Raw genomic sequence first — 13,776 nt, 5'->3', positions numbered from 1 at the left:
GCAAGCACATGGAAATCCAACAGTATTTCAGCTACACGCATGGAACGTATCTTGGGAAGGCTTGAAGAAAAGAGGATATTCCGCCAGAGCAGCAAAAGCAGTCACATTAGCTCTTCGATCAACCCGAAACTTGTATGATGACAAGTGGCAGAGTTTTGAGAAATATGCATTGAGGAAGGGTTTCACGGCGATGAAAGCAACACATCCTCAAGTGGCGGAATACCTTTGTCATCTAAGACAAACAAGGTGGCTAAAAGGGTCAACACTCTCTACATACCTAGCGGCCCTCAGCACAGTTATCACCATGAAGACGGGTGTGAAGCTGACCAAAGTACCAGAGATACTGGCATTACTACGCTCCTTTAAGTTGGAAGACCAACAAAAGAAGTTTAAGGCGCCTGCTTGGGATCTCAACGTGGTCTTGCAGCATCTCACCAGTGATGCTTACGAACCACTAGAAAGGACATCCTATGAGAGGTTAACTCATAAAACTCTGTTCCTGGATCGCCTTGGCAACAGCAGCACGGATGTCAGAAATACATGCTCTGGACTTTGAACGAACACGATTTGATGCACATCGTGACACTGTACATCTGGGATTGAGATGGGACTTCATAGCAAAGAACCAACTGCCCGGTCAGACAGACAGTTCCATATCCCAACACTCTCGTCAATCCTAGGGCCACAGGATACTCAAGATATCCCTATCAGTTTATCCCTATGCCCAGTCAGAGCATTGAAAGTCTACCTACAAGAAGGTCAAAACAAAGGGAGGCGAAAATTCAAGCACCTTTTCATCCCTCTATCTATGGAGATGCCTACAGAAATCTCACGCACAACAATATCAATATTGAAAGCCGTCATATTGAGAGCCTACAAAGCAGCAGGACTTGAGCCTCCATGAGCCTCCAATCCTCATGAAGTCAGAGCACTGGCATGCGACACTTCGCTCTGCATTGGAACTGCTCCATCTCAACAATAATGGAGGGCTGCTTTTGGAAATCGGAGACAGTGTTTGCCAACCACTACCTCAGAGACATGGCTACTGAGGACGTCTCCGGCATTCACCAGTTTGGGCCTCTTGTTGTAGCACAACAATGGACGGTTCCCAACAGAATCTCACCCGATTTAAGTCTTGTAAAAGCCAACACTTTGGAAGAGTTAGAGCTTTAGGCCCTAGGACAGGCTAGCATAAGTGACCCTGTATATTTAAGGCCTTACATGAAGATGAGAAGCTTCTCCTCTTGACTGAGCATTTGATATGTATGACATCCACCATAATGCCAGGAGTTTGCTGTTTATAAATCTGACAATGTTCCCCAGACTCATAATAGCTGGAATGACCAATTAGAAGTTCCCTAAATATTAAATCAGCTGAAATGTGTGTTTAATTGTATTAAGCTATGGGTCCTGAAAAATGCATTTTCTGACTAAAATTGGGTCTGACATGAGGTTAGCTCCTCCCAACATCCCCTCAACTTACTGGATTTCCTGTAGACGCTCATATTACTTTGAAACACCATTCTGATTGAACACTGGCAGCAAAGGGCAAGGGGGTGAGTGATTTTCGTCCGCTTTTTAAGGGAGCTTCAAAGGGGATTCAAGTGTTCCACTATAGTTCGCAAGAGGAAGGAGACAAGCAATTAAGCATGAGTCAGGATAAGTATAAAATATCAATTTTAATCAGAAAATTACATATTTTACTTACCCTGACTCATACACTTGAACTATTAATATGAGTCAAGTCAAGTATAGACGATATATATCTAAAAAAATACATGCAGTGATGATGATTTTAGGGGGGTGTCACCCATTTCGTTCTGGGTGTGTGGGAGGGGAGGCATCAATTTTTCAATTTTATACACATGTATGGGGGGCAGCAATTTTGTATATTTAAAAATTATGGAGGGGGTAATTGATTTTGTACATCACAAGCGGCTTGTGGAGTGACTTACTTTGTACATCTTATTTTTTTTTTTTCACATTGTACATGCTACTCCATAAAAATCATCATCACACCACACAAGCAATAAATTATAAACAGTCTCTCTAAGAGACATATTGAAGAATGGTGAGGAAGTCAGAAATGTCATATTTCATATTTTCCTTCCCAACCAAAATTTTGTTTCTCATATTTCTCAAAAATCTGTAGATCAAGAACAAAGTTAAAAATGGACCGTTATCATCATGTTCATGGTAATGTTTAATAGTAATGTTCCATTGCAAATTCCAGAAAGTTTGGTTAACATGTTACAGCTGAATACATGAATCCAAAAACGGGAATGGGTTATTTGCATTATTTTTATTGATTGAACAGATATGAAGATTGGTAACTGGCCTTCAAAATCGTGTCCTGTGGAAACTTCTCAATGCTAAATTTGGCGAGAGTTTGGTGAGGTCTTGTTTATGACAGTGAGGTATGAATAATGCCTCTTAAAAATCCTGCCTCGTAATTTATGGTTTTAGTAGTTTGTGTCTATGGCTGGCAATAAATATGGTTTACAGGTTAAGAGCAAACACTTCAATAGGACATATTACTTAATCTCTGTGGGTATTGGGGATAGGACCATGTTGACCCAGCTTGCTACATATTGCATAGTCTAGCAACAGTTAGCTCTCACAGATTCATTATCAGTTGGATCTGAAATGCTGCCCAAGGGTATAAAAGACTAAACCTGTGCCACTGTCGCAAGGAATGCTGACATTCCATGAAATCACTAGCACGGGGAAAATATTTCCTGTCAGAAATTGATTTGGGGTCAACACTGTGAATAGCTCCATAAATTACATTCTTGTATTTCAGCTTGTCGCATGTCTGTCTCAAGAGCTATGGCATTAGTGACCCATATCCCTTAGGCCCCACAGTGGATTACATCCCTTAGATGTGCCCGAAATCTATTTAAGTGGGTTTGAATCCTAGATTCTCTGTGTCTAGGAATCAAAACTGATATCATTATAAGCAATGTTAATCCAAACTCACTGACTCAACATGCTCATTGCTGTCATTGCTTTTTCTGCCTGGTCTGTTACCATGGAGGCAGGGTAATTTGATGGCATGTTTTGTAGATTTGTATCAAAACTAGGCTATCAGTATTATAAGTTATGAAGCTACTGTTGCATCTGAAATCTAAGGCCCCATGATATTTTGTTTTTTACATTATTTATAAAATATACACATATAATCTGTCAGTTTAATATACACATATAATCTGTCAGTTTAATATGCACATATTATGTGTAAGTATTTCTTTGTCCAGACTACCATACTCCTTGAAATGAATTACGGTAATATATACAGTTAAATGATGAGATAACTTCTATATGGGAACCTCAGGTATTAACATGATTAAGGAACACTTAAGTTATAGTATCTGACTTTAAGGGGTCTGAGAAAAGTATGAGAATAGGTTGATGGAGTTGAAAAATATATGAACCATGAAAGGGATGGTCTTTATGTTAAATATGATCTCTGGGGTAAGAGGGAAGACCCAGGCATCAATGTCTACAAGATTGGAGTTGTGACAATTACGTGAATATGCTGATACCGATCTTCTGAAATATGATATGGTTGTCTTTTAAATTTCCTACAAATTAAATTGTGAAGCATTTTATTTTTCTTGTCATTCATATGAGTGGTTCAAATTGGGATATACTGAATGACAGTGTAGTCTCCCAATGCTAAGCAGTTGATACTGTTAGATTCTGCTAATTTTTAGGAATTTTGAACGATTGTTTTCCCCTATTCTTTTCACCCTCATTGACCAGTAAGTTATCTTATTTTGTCATAGACCTGAGATTATGGTATTGGTTCAGGAAACTAAAACAACAGAAGCGTTCTGGCAAAATTGTAATATTTTTAGCTTTTCATACCAGATAAGGCAGAGTTGTCCCCAGCAACTTACGTTGTTGTAAGTGCTAACAAGATCAGTCCGTTGTGTCATTGTACGCTTACGCCATGTGATATTGCTATCAATCACTGGTTCAGACTTCACTATATACAGTAGCTGTGATAAAGCTGTTGTATGGCTGACCATGATGTCTGCCAGTGTGTGTGAAATTGTAGCAAAATATTGCTAGATAGGTTGGCTAGCCAGCCTCAAAGTTACCAAATTGAAGCTGTAGCGTAAACATGAAACAATAATCTAAATGTTGATAAACCCACATGCATGTATGTCATGATTTCATGCAAATATTGATTGATAATATTCAAAGATCAGCTGATTTCATGCACATACTGATTGATAACATTCAAAGATCAGCTGATTTCATTCAAATATTGATTGACTTAATTCAAACATCTGCAGATTTCATGCAAATACTGTTTGACTTGATTCAAAGATCAGTGTCTTCAAGCAAATATTGTCAACATATCTTACCAGGTGCACATTCCTCTAAATCATTCCATGGAAATGATAGGAGAGTTGTAAACACGGTTGTAAAAAATTGAAGCCTGTTATGCCTGTGGATGAGGAAGATCGTTGTTGTGTTATGCAGCGGTAATACCAGCATGTCAGCTTCTTGTCATTAACTGTCACTTTCGTGAGAAGGGAAACTTCTGCACAAAAAGCCTTTGTGAAAGTTCAAAGTGGCTGATCTCAGATGCAGGCGACCAGAACTTGCTCCAACCTTATGATGCACTGGAATGTGTGTCATCAATGTGCGAAATTTATGCTGGCCCTGTGGTCCCTGACTAGTAAAAATTCATCAGGACCACTAAATGATAAGTTTGCAGTGGTCCTGGTGGCCAGTGAAGTTTTTAAAAAAATTAAAAGATGTTAAAATTTAAATGAATATAATAGTATTGATAGTTAAGTAAATCTACGAATGTTATGTTGGACCAGTGAAGTACAGACAGGACCACCAATTATTGTCCACTCACTGGTCCTGTGGTCTAGTGGGAAATATTTACAGTTTTCTAACACTGTTGTCATGGATTTAAACCCACACCCTTAGAGTCAGGCACCTAATCGCCAGTACACAAAGTCGATTAGGTGCCTGACTCTGAGGATGTGGGTTTGAATCCTGGATTGCACTCAACCCAACAAATGTACTAGAATCTGTGCTTTAATAAGAAAGTGTAATCCCAAATATAACATATGTCACATTTGACCACTTTCTAAATGGCATTGTGTAAATGATTCCATGACCTTCATACAACTATACTTGGCAGGACTTGTATGTGAAATATACTAACTTTTCAACAAGTTCTGGAGGAAGCATGGTAAATAATTTATGACCCAGGTATGTTCAGATGTATTGTGATCATAGACCATTCCATTGACAATAACTTCATAATGTGTTTATTTAATCTCTGTTCACTAAAGATGAATGCGTATGCATCAACCAAAATATAGTATTTATAATCTAATGTGATATAAATCATCGTATTTTATGTTCATAGATGTCAGACGTATTTTCAAGATCATTTGTACAAAAAATATGAACATCAAAATATTTTTAAGATCCTATGTATGAAAAATGTAAACATTAAGGTTTTAGTTTAAATATATTCTTTTGTAGACATGTTAGAAGCATTCTCTCATCAAATAAGAAACATGTATATGTACTGAATATTTCTTACCTTGTTGTGTGTGGCTCCCTTGAATACTCGATTGTCTGTCTGTCACCAGTATCCATCAACGGTATCCATCTTGTGACATAACCACAGTCGTGACATGACTATGGTGTGTACTCATGTAGAAACAAAAGCTTAAGTCTCCTCGGGGAAGAAGTTAACGTTGCACAATGTGACCTCTGACACACAAAAAGACAGGCCATTATTCATTTTCCTGTCTTCGTTCTCTGCCATTTTGTTTTCGTTCTTCAGTGAGTGATACTTCTTTCAGTTTTACATCATTCACATTCTCTGGATTTCTTCATCTGTAAGTTTGTAAATTTACTTTCTTTATCCATTATGTTATCAGTGCTGGTAATTCTACATGAATAATAATTTTCTTCTGTGCTATGTTTGTTTCAAATATTGAATTAGTATTCCTAAATCTAAGACTGCCATGGTATTGTGGACGCTGGTCACCAGTGGTTAGTGATGAACTAGGACTATGAAGTACAAGATTATTATCAAGGGGATGGTTCTGCTTTCATTGCATGATTATTCAGAGACATGGAGGAACATGGTGAATATAAGCCCGAGGAAAGGTATGGTGTCACGTATTGCCTCCAGCAGTTGTGTCCACTTCATAGTCTAGTCAAACTAGATGTAGGCTAAATTACGATCAGCACCAAAGGGTTTGAGGCAGTGTGTATTGTGAGCTGTCTTCTGAGCAGCACATTGTCATTATACCTTTGGCTGGGCTGTACCTGTTTTGAACAGTATCTTGGAGAAGTTGTATTGTTAAACAACAAAGGTAGGTCACAACTATCCTGATAAGGTCAAATTGGGTCTTTAGTTTCTGTTCTTGAAATTTGTTTTATTTCATAGTTTTTTCATGTTCATTGGTATGAAGTATTGTTTATTTTCATAATGTAGAAGATTGTGACTTGTTGCATTATTCCAATATTGTTGTTTGATTTATGGGTTGTTCAGGTTTTATGCTTGTTATAGTAGGCCATGGGCGTTTACCTCATCAATCATGTAATCCTGAATGAGATGGACTATATTGTATTGTTGAATAGAAAACAGACTCAACAATAGAACAGTACTTCGGTTTCTTATATTGAAAGATCAATTGGTTGTGTGTTTGATTATCTGCACACATCTATTCTTTGATACTAATGTTTGGGGAAATTGTTACACCACATATAGATAAACAAGAAGTGCAAACCTTGATGATACAGTTAAAAAATCAAAGTAAAATTTGGACCCAACCTTACCCCCCAAAAATATATTATAGATTTGGAAGCAGTGTTTACGTTTTGAAATGATTTATATTCACCTTGTGGCCTCTTCCTTATGCTTCCATCGTCGTCATTGTACTCTGTGTAGCATTGTAATCCAGTAATGAATATAGCATGGTCACTGTGATGTGAGCATGTTGAACCAGTACGGCACGCAGGTTGTGACAGAAGGCGGTTCCTCCTGGATATGCGATCTCTAGACGGCAAACACCCATTGTCCCCATCAACATGCAAAGTCACACGCGCTGGCCAGGCATATCTATGACAAAGCAAATTTTCATTAATTGAAAAATGTCATGTTGATAGCAGTGGTAAACATGGCATATGATCCCGTGGTACAAATAAGGCCTACTTTCTCCTCATCAGGGGTTGGTTCCTTGGATGGTGGTCAAGTGCTGTTTACTTTCCTGTACATGGCATAAGCCATCTACAAGGTAAACTTGTAACAGCAACAGGCTTTAAAACTGTGTTTGATATACTTGTGAAACTTTTTCACGTTTTTAATTGTTTTCCTATCCCATACCAACTGATTGCGATTGACTGATGTAATTATACAGAAAGTGACCAATATTCCCCAGTTCAAACTTGACACCAGCTGACTATTGATGAGGTCATTTAATTTTGCCTTGTAGAAAGAGTAAATTTCATGAACAGATATTTTGAACATTTTCATAGCGCTTTGTGTATTGATAGATCTTTAAGAAAATATCATCCACTAGAGATTAGTAAAATAAAGGACACACTTTTGGTTACCTTTAATTTCATGGGTATGTTTCCTGGAAGTGTTACAGAATGTACCCATGTCCCACAAGGTATAGTTTACCACTTAAGTATTGATGAGCTCTCCAATTACAACCTATTACTATCTTATGTTATGGTCAACATAACATTTAACATAGTCACGAGTGGTAGTAAAGCCTATAGATGGAAGTGCTCTTTAAGTACAATGGTGAACTTCATGACATGTTACTGGACCGCCATTGAAACTATCCATCAAATTGAAATGCCAGCTTGAAACATAACCCACCTGCTTCTCCCCATTGGTTAAGTCCGTGTTGGATCATCTTGAAAGTATATTGACAAGTGTGGTAGGCCCTTGGCCATATTCCACGAGGATATGATGGTTTATTTATAGAGCTGGTAACAACAATGCCTTTCCCCTCTCACAAACCTCCTTCCCCCCCCCAGTCAGTCTTCCCCCATCCCGTTATAAACACCCACTCTAACTTTGCTTGGCGTGGAAGATTGTCAAAACTTCGTGTTCACTTCAGAATTTGTTTCTACTGGTCTTTGCAGTCAATAGTTTTTGGAAATTTCAGCGGGAGTGTTATTGAAGTTTTTCTGATCAAAGTGTTATATTGTGAATATTATCTGTGACAGCGGAGAACTATGGAGAAACTGACAGACATTGAGCTGACAAGCATTGACAGCACTGACCCTAAACCAAGGTCGTTCGAAAACGCAGATGCCACAGCCATCTTGATTCAGGTAAGCAAGTTTTGAGTATTTTACTGGACATTTTGTGGAATGACAAGAATTATTATGTATCAGAAGGCCTTTTACTTAGTATACTTTTGGCCTGAACGCAATTTGTGCCCATGCCACTGAAACGCAACAATTGCAATGCATGTCTTTGGTTGACTGTTATTTAAATGTTTGTATAATAGTTTTAGATTATTGATATATTTATACCCTCGCTACGAAGTAACGGGGTATATAGCGTTCATTCTGTCCGTCCGTCCGTCCGTCCGTCCGTCCGTAAACTTTGTCCGGAGCATATCTCTTAAAGTTTACATGCTAGGTTCACCAAACTTCACACACATGTTAATCATTACCCATTGATGTGCCTTTTGCTATTTTAAAGTTTTTTCAGAAGTTTGTTTTGTTTTTGCTGTTTCCATGGAAACACGACTTAGTGCCAAATGTATTTGATGGTTTTGTCCGGAGCATATCTCTTAAAGTTTACATGCTAGGTTCACCAAACTTCACACACATGTTAATCATTACCCATTGATGTGCCTTTTGCTATTTTAAATTTTAAATTGTGCAACATGAGAGTCAGTAACATTCTTCACCAACGTCCACTTTATTGTGTGCAACATGGGTCAGTGACATTCTTCATCTACGTCCACTTCCACTTCATTGTGTGCAACATGAGACAGTCAAGTTCAGTTGTATGTCAGGTTTCCACGGAAAACACAACAAAATAATGTTTCCATAAATTATTACTGTAATCAGTACATGGCAAAACTATTATCTAACATGTATATAAAGTTTAGTAGAGTCAAGGAGAAAGTCTTGTGAGCTGCTGATCCTTGTCACATTATATATATCAATATCAGTCATTTCCATGTCCCAAAGGGGGAAGCGGGGGTATGTGAGCTGTGCTCACTTCTACACTTGTTGATTTATATATTCATGGACACATATATGCAGTCCATGTTGGTGCTATTTTGAAGCGAAACAGGGTTGTGAGATCTGCATTTGTTTCTCATGTGTCCTTTGAGCCACTCCTCTGGTTCTTGTGTCTAATATGCTCAGAAACTTAAATTCATATAATAACTCTAAAATCAATACTGAATATGATTTCCAAAGTTTAATCAAATGTTTGCAGTACAGTTGCTAAAGTTATTCAGTTTGGACCATCTTGGTTCTAAGATGATCACTATCGTCACAAGGTTTAAAACAGCACAGGTCATGCAAATCAGTTGAAAGTAGCCATTTCATATTTTGTCCTTGAATGTCTGCAGAACCCCCAATTTAGCAGAAGTACCTACTTAGACGTGTTAGGAGAGTAGAGTTGTCAATATCAATCATAAAATACATAGCTAGGGAATATACAAGCACTTGTCACTGCATGGTGTGTAATGTAGGACTAGTCAGGAGTTGTTATGAATGTTACCATATATCTTTCACAATACACAACAGCCATGGAAATCCTATAGCTTTTATACAGACTGGTCCCGAGGACTACTATAAACCATCTTTCATTACTCCTTACTGCTGGCAGCTAGTCCTATTTGTCAAATGAGACAGCAATGTTGTATTTTGTGTCAGTTTTATTCAGTTCCAGTTTTTTAGCAAGATCAGAGCTCGTTCATAATTATGGCCCTAAAAGGACTACCATCACTGAAATTTTACTTGTACTCAACATAATTAATCCCCTAGTCTGAATCACAGGTCTGGTGAAATGTCTTCCAGTCTAGTATGATCAGTTTATCAAGAATGTACACATTCTTACTCTTGTGACAATGATGCCCAAATACAAGGTTTAACATAAACATGTTTGGCACAGACTGTTGAAACATGCTGTATGGTGTTGTGAGTAAACAACAATTCATCTGAACAGGGAGACTTTTCTGGGTTTCATCTTCTTTTTATTGTTTTTTAATCAGGTGGATAAACACACATGAAACACATTTTCAGATGAAACCCAGTCTCTCTGTTCATCAAATAGCATCTTCTAAAATGCAAATCATGTTATGGTTTTTTGGGTTGCAGGAGGATGATATCGAGACTCCATATGGCAACATGCATGTGGCCATTCAGGGGGACCGATCCAAGATGGCCATCCTCACCTTTCATGACATTGGACTCAACCGTAAGTCAAGTCTCTTCCATTTTCAGTGTAGCATATCTGATTGAAATCTGACATAGATGGTGTCTGGTATTCAGAATCAGTCATATAGACAGTAACTGCAGTTTTGATTGCTCTGTGTTAATCTTTTTGAGGTAGGATTACATGATTTGAAGACATATTCAGACTTTCAAGGTCATTCAGATGTGACAGAGAATAGGATGACCTCTAGCTCAAGCTCTAAGATCTGAATTTAATGAGATTATCCCGTACTTATCTTTGTTTCAAGATGTGAAATCAATGTATTTTGTTCAGTTGAGGTGTTGAGTTTTGAAAGACTTGCTGGGCATTTTCAAGGAGCCACATTTCTCTGGTTTTCAGAAGAATAAAATACATAATTATTGACAAATGGGGCTGATGAAATACTGTCTCAGTATCCTGCTGTCAGAAGGGTGTGAGAGGGCAAGGAGTCTTCCTCCTAAAGCTGTTTATTCATTTCCTCCTTGTAATGTGTTGCAGACGCGACCTGTTTTCAAGGGTTCTTCAGCTATGCAGACATGCAGCCAATATTACGACACTTCTGCGTCTACCATGTCAATGCACCAGGGCAAGAGGAAGGAGCTCTCCAACTGAAACCAGAGTAAGTCTAGCATGTGTGTCACTCACAACAACTGAGTAAAGCCACCTGTCTTGTCACTAACCAGAGTAAGTCAAGCATGTGTATCAGGCACAACAACTGAGTAAAGCCATCGGTGTTGACACTAACCAGAGTAAGTCTAGCATGTGTTTCACTCACAACAACTGAGTAAAGCCATCTGTCTTGTCACTAACCAGAGTAAGTCTAGCTTGTGTGTCACTCACAACAACTGAGTAAAGCCATCGGTGTTGACGCTAACCAGAGTAAGTCATGCATGTGTATCACTCACAACAACTGAGTAAAGCCATCGGTCTTGTCACTAACCAGAGTAAGTCTAGCTTGTGTATCAGGCACAACAACTGAGTAAAGCAATCGGTGTTGACACTAACCAGAGTAAGTCAAGTATGTGTATCAGGCACAACTGAGTAAAGCCATCGGTGTTGACACTAACCAGAGTAAGTCTAGCATGTGTTTCACTCACAACAACTGAGTAAAGCCATCTGTCTTGTCACTAACCAGAGTAAGTCAAGCATGTGTATCACTCCAACAACTGAGTAAAGCCATCTGTCTTGTCACTAACCAGAGTAAGTCAAGCATGTGTATCAGACCCACAACTGAGTAAAGCCATCTGTCTTGTCACTAACATGAGTAAGTCAAGCATGTGTATCAGGCCCACAACTGAGTAAAGCCATCTGTGATGACGCTAGCAAGAGTAAGTCTAGCTTGTGTATCAGGCCCACAACTGAGTAAAGCAATTTGTCTTGACACTAACCAGAGTAAGTCAAGCATGTGTGTCATTCACAACAAGTGATTAAAGTCACCTGTCTCGACGCGAGCAAGAGTAAGTCTAGCATGTGTGTCACTCACAACTGTTTTAAGCCATGTATGTCTACAGTAAGTCTAGCATGTGCATTCTCACAATAGCAGTTCAGCCACCTGTGTCGATGCTAGCAAGAGTAAGTCTGTGTAGTAGCCACAACAGCCAATTGCAGACAGCAGCTGTGTCAGCACTGAAACCAAAGTACTTCAAGCACAACAACAGAGTGTAGCCACTCATGGCAGCATCCACCTGGGAGTATGGCTGCTGGTAACATAGTAACACCAAACATCTGTCTGATGTCAGCCATAGTTACCAGGCTAGCACATCACCTGTGTGATACTTCTTGTATCAGCAGAGTCCTCCATAGTATATACCAGCATGACGCAACCTTGTGTCTGTAACAACGCATGTTGGAATGGAATGACTACAATGTGTTTGTGATGAGTCAGTTGTCCAATAGGTTTGTTTAACATTAACATGTAAGAGCCTATTCACACGAATTAAATTATGACAGACAAGCAGTCATTTTTTTGTTCTACTCAACATGTTCTGCCAAAATCATGTCTTTCCATATTAAGCCAGTATGGAGGAGATAGTGTAGGAACATGAGGGGGTTATCAGCAAAATCTGTAAAATAATAGCGTGCATAGACATGTGCATTAGCCTGTTATGTCCAGCAAGCATCCTAATATACCTGTAAAGGGCTTGTACATTTTGAATTTTAGAGGGATGCCCTTTTATATTATCGCTAGTCAACCTACTCAGCCGACTTAATATTTTGTCCCGAGGAATTGTCAACTTGCTACAAAAAAACGGTATGAGTGAAAAATTAGTTGACTTGAAAGCCATGTTATATAGTTAATATTGATTGTATTTTTAACAATATATTTCAACAGTTTTGCATTGACGGTCATGTAAAATGGGCCATGCTATTTTCAAAGGATTGTTAAAAAGTTAATCCAATGAAGCAGGGTTGCATATTTTTAAGTTCACTCGTTGGTAAAAGATTTCATCCAAGTCACCTATACTTATGAAGTATTATAGGATAGACTGCAAAACTTCATCATAGTTGTGGTGAAGACCATTTGAAGAATCTTAAACATCACGGTCTATGAGCATATACTTGACAGTTTGTGTTTTATTAATGTTTCTGTGTGAATGCTTGTATTTCTACTAACCAACTGTAGTTGTGTTAACCATTCTACTGACAAATGTTTATTTTCAGAGTGTATAATGTTGACATACTCATTCGTAGTGTTTGTTTATATGCATGTCTTGCATCTTGTAGATAGTGTGTCGCTATACTACAGATTGGAATGACATACATGTCTATAGCCTGTAGTTGATATGCAACCTATATAATCTCTTGCCGTTCCTCCTAACAGACACGATGTTCTGGGTAATCCTGATTCTCTAGGTAGCAGGTACGTAGGTCATGTGACTTGTGTGCACTGTGTACCACCTAACACATGTTCACGTCTCTCAATCCACCCTCATTGGTTCGCCAAACCCTCCCTCATCACAAATGTGTAATATAATGCAAAGTTTTTTGCAGCAATTGTTTAGTTTATATTTGCCACTATGAAACGAGTTATTAGTCACACATGTACTTACTTTCGTACTTTTGATTTAATAGATCTTTACTTTTTGTATGCCGACAAGATTGGAATACAGTGGTTAAAAATCATGGGCATATGTCCATGCTTTCTTTCCATGCAACTAATGTCATACCTGAACAGGGTACATTAAATCTAGAAATGGACATTTTTAGCAGCAAATGCCTTTTATATGAATGCAGTGAAAAATTGCTTTCCTATTTTATTTTTAAAAAACTCCCCCTTTTTTCATGTCATATTGTGTGAATGTTTCAAGACAATGACTTGTAAC

At 38.3% G+C, this 13,776-nt stretch overlaps 1 protein-coding gene across 4 annotated transcripts in view; it reads left to right on the top strand.

The window, feature by feature from the left end:
- LOC124273790 (protein NDRG3-like) overlaps positions 1-13,776 on the top strand; it is a 37,560-nt gene that overhangs the window by 10,250 nt on the left and 13,534 nt on the right. For 2 of the 4 annotated variants that reach the window (XM_046709096.1, XM_046709098.1), the window contains 4 exons: positions 8,236-8,343; positions 10,357-10,456; positions 10,952-11,072; positions 13,275-13,313. In XM_046709096.1, coding sequence (XP_046565052.1) covers positions 8,236-8,343; positions 10,357-10,456; positions 10,952-11,072; positions 13,275-13,313 — 368 coding nt within the window. Of the gene's footprint in view, positions 1-5,858; positions 5,883-8,235; positions 8,344-10,356; positions 10,457-10,951; positions 11,073-13,274; positions 13,314-13,776 lie in introns of those variants that run through there. The other 2 variants (XM_046709099.1, XM_046709097.1) reach the window with 2 other exon arrangements.

Source organism: Haliotis rubra, unplaced genomic scaffold (genome assembly GCF_003918875.1).
Source record: "Haliotis rubra isolate DU_JTF1 unplaced genomic scaffold, ASM391887v1 Scf184, whole genome shotgun sequence".
NCBI lineage: Eukaryota > Metazoa > Mollusca > Gastropoda > Lepetellida > Haliotidae > Haliotis > Haliotis rubra.
Note: the sequence above shows the minus strand (reverse complement) of the source record. Positions and strands in the feature narration are given on the sequence as shown.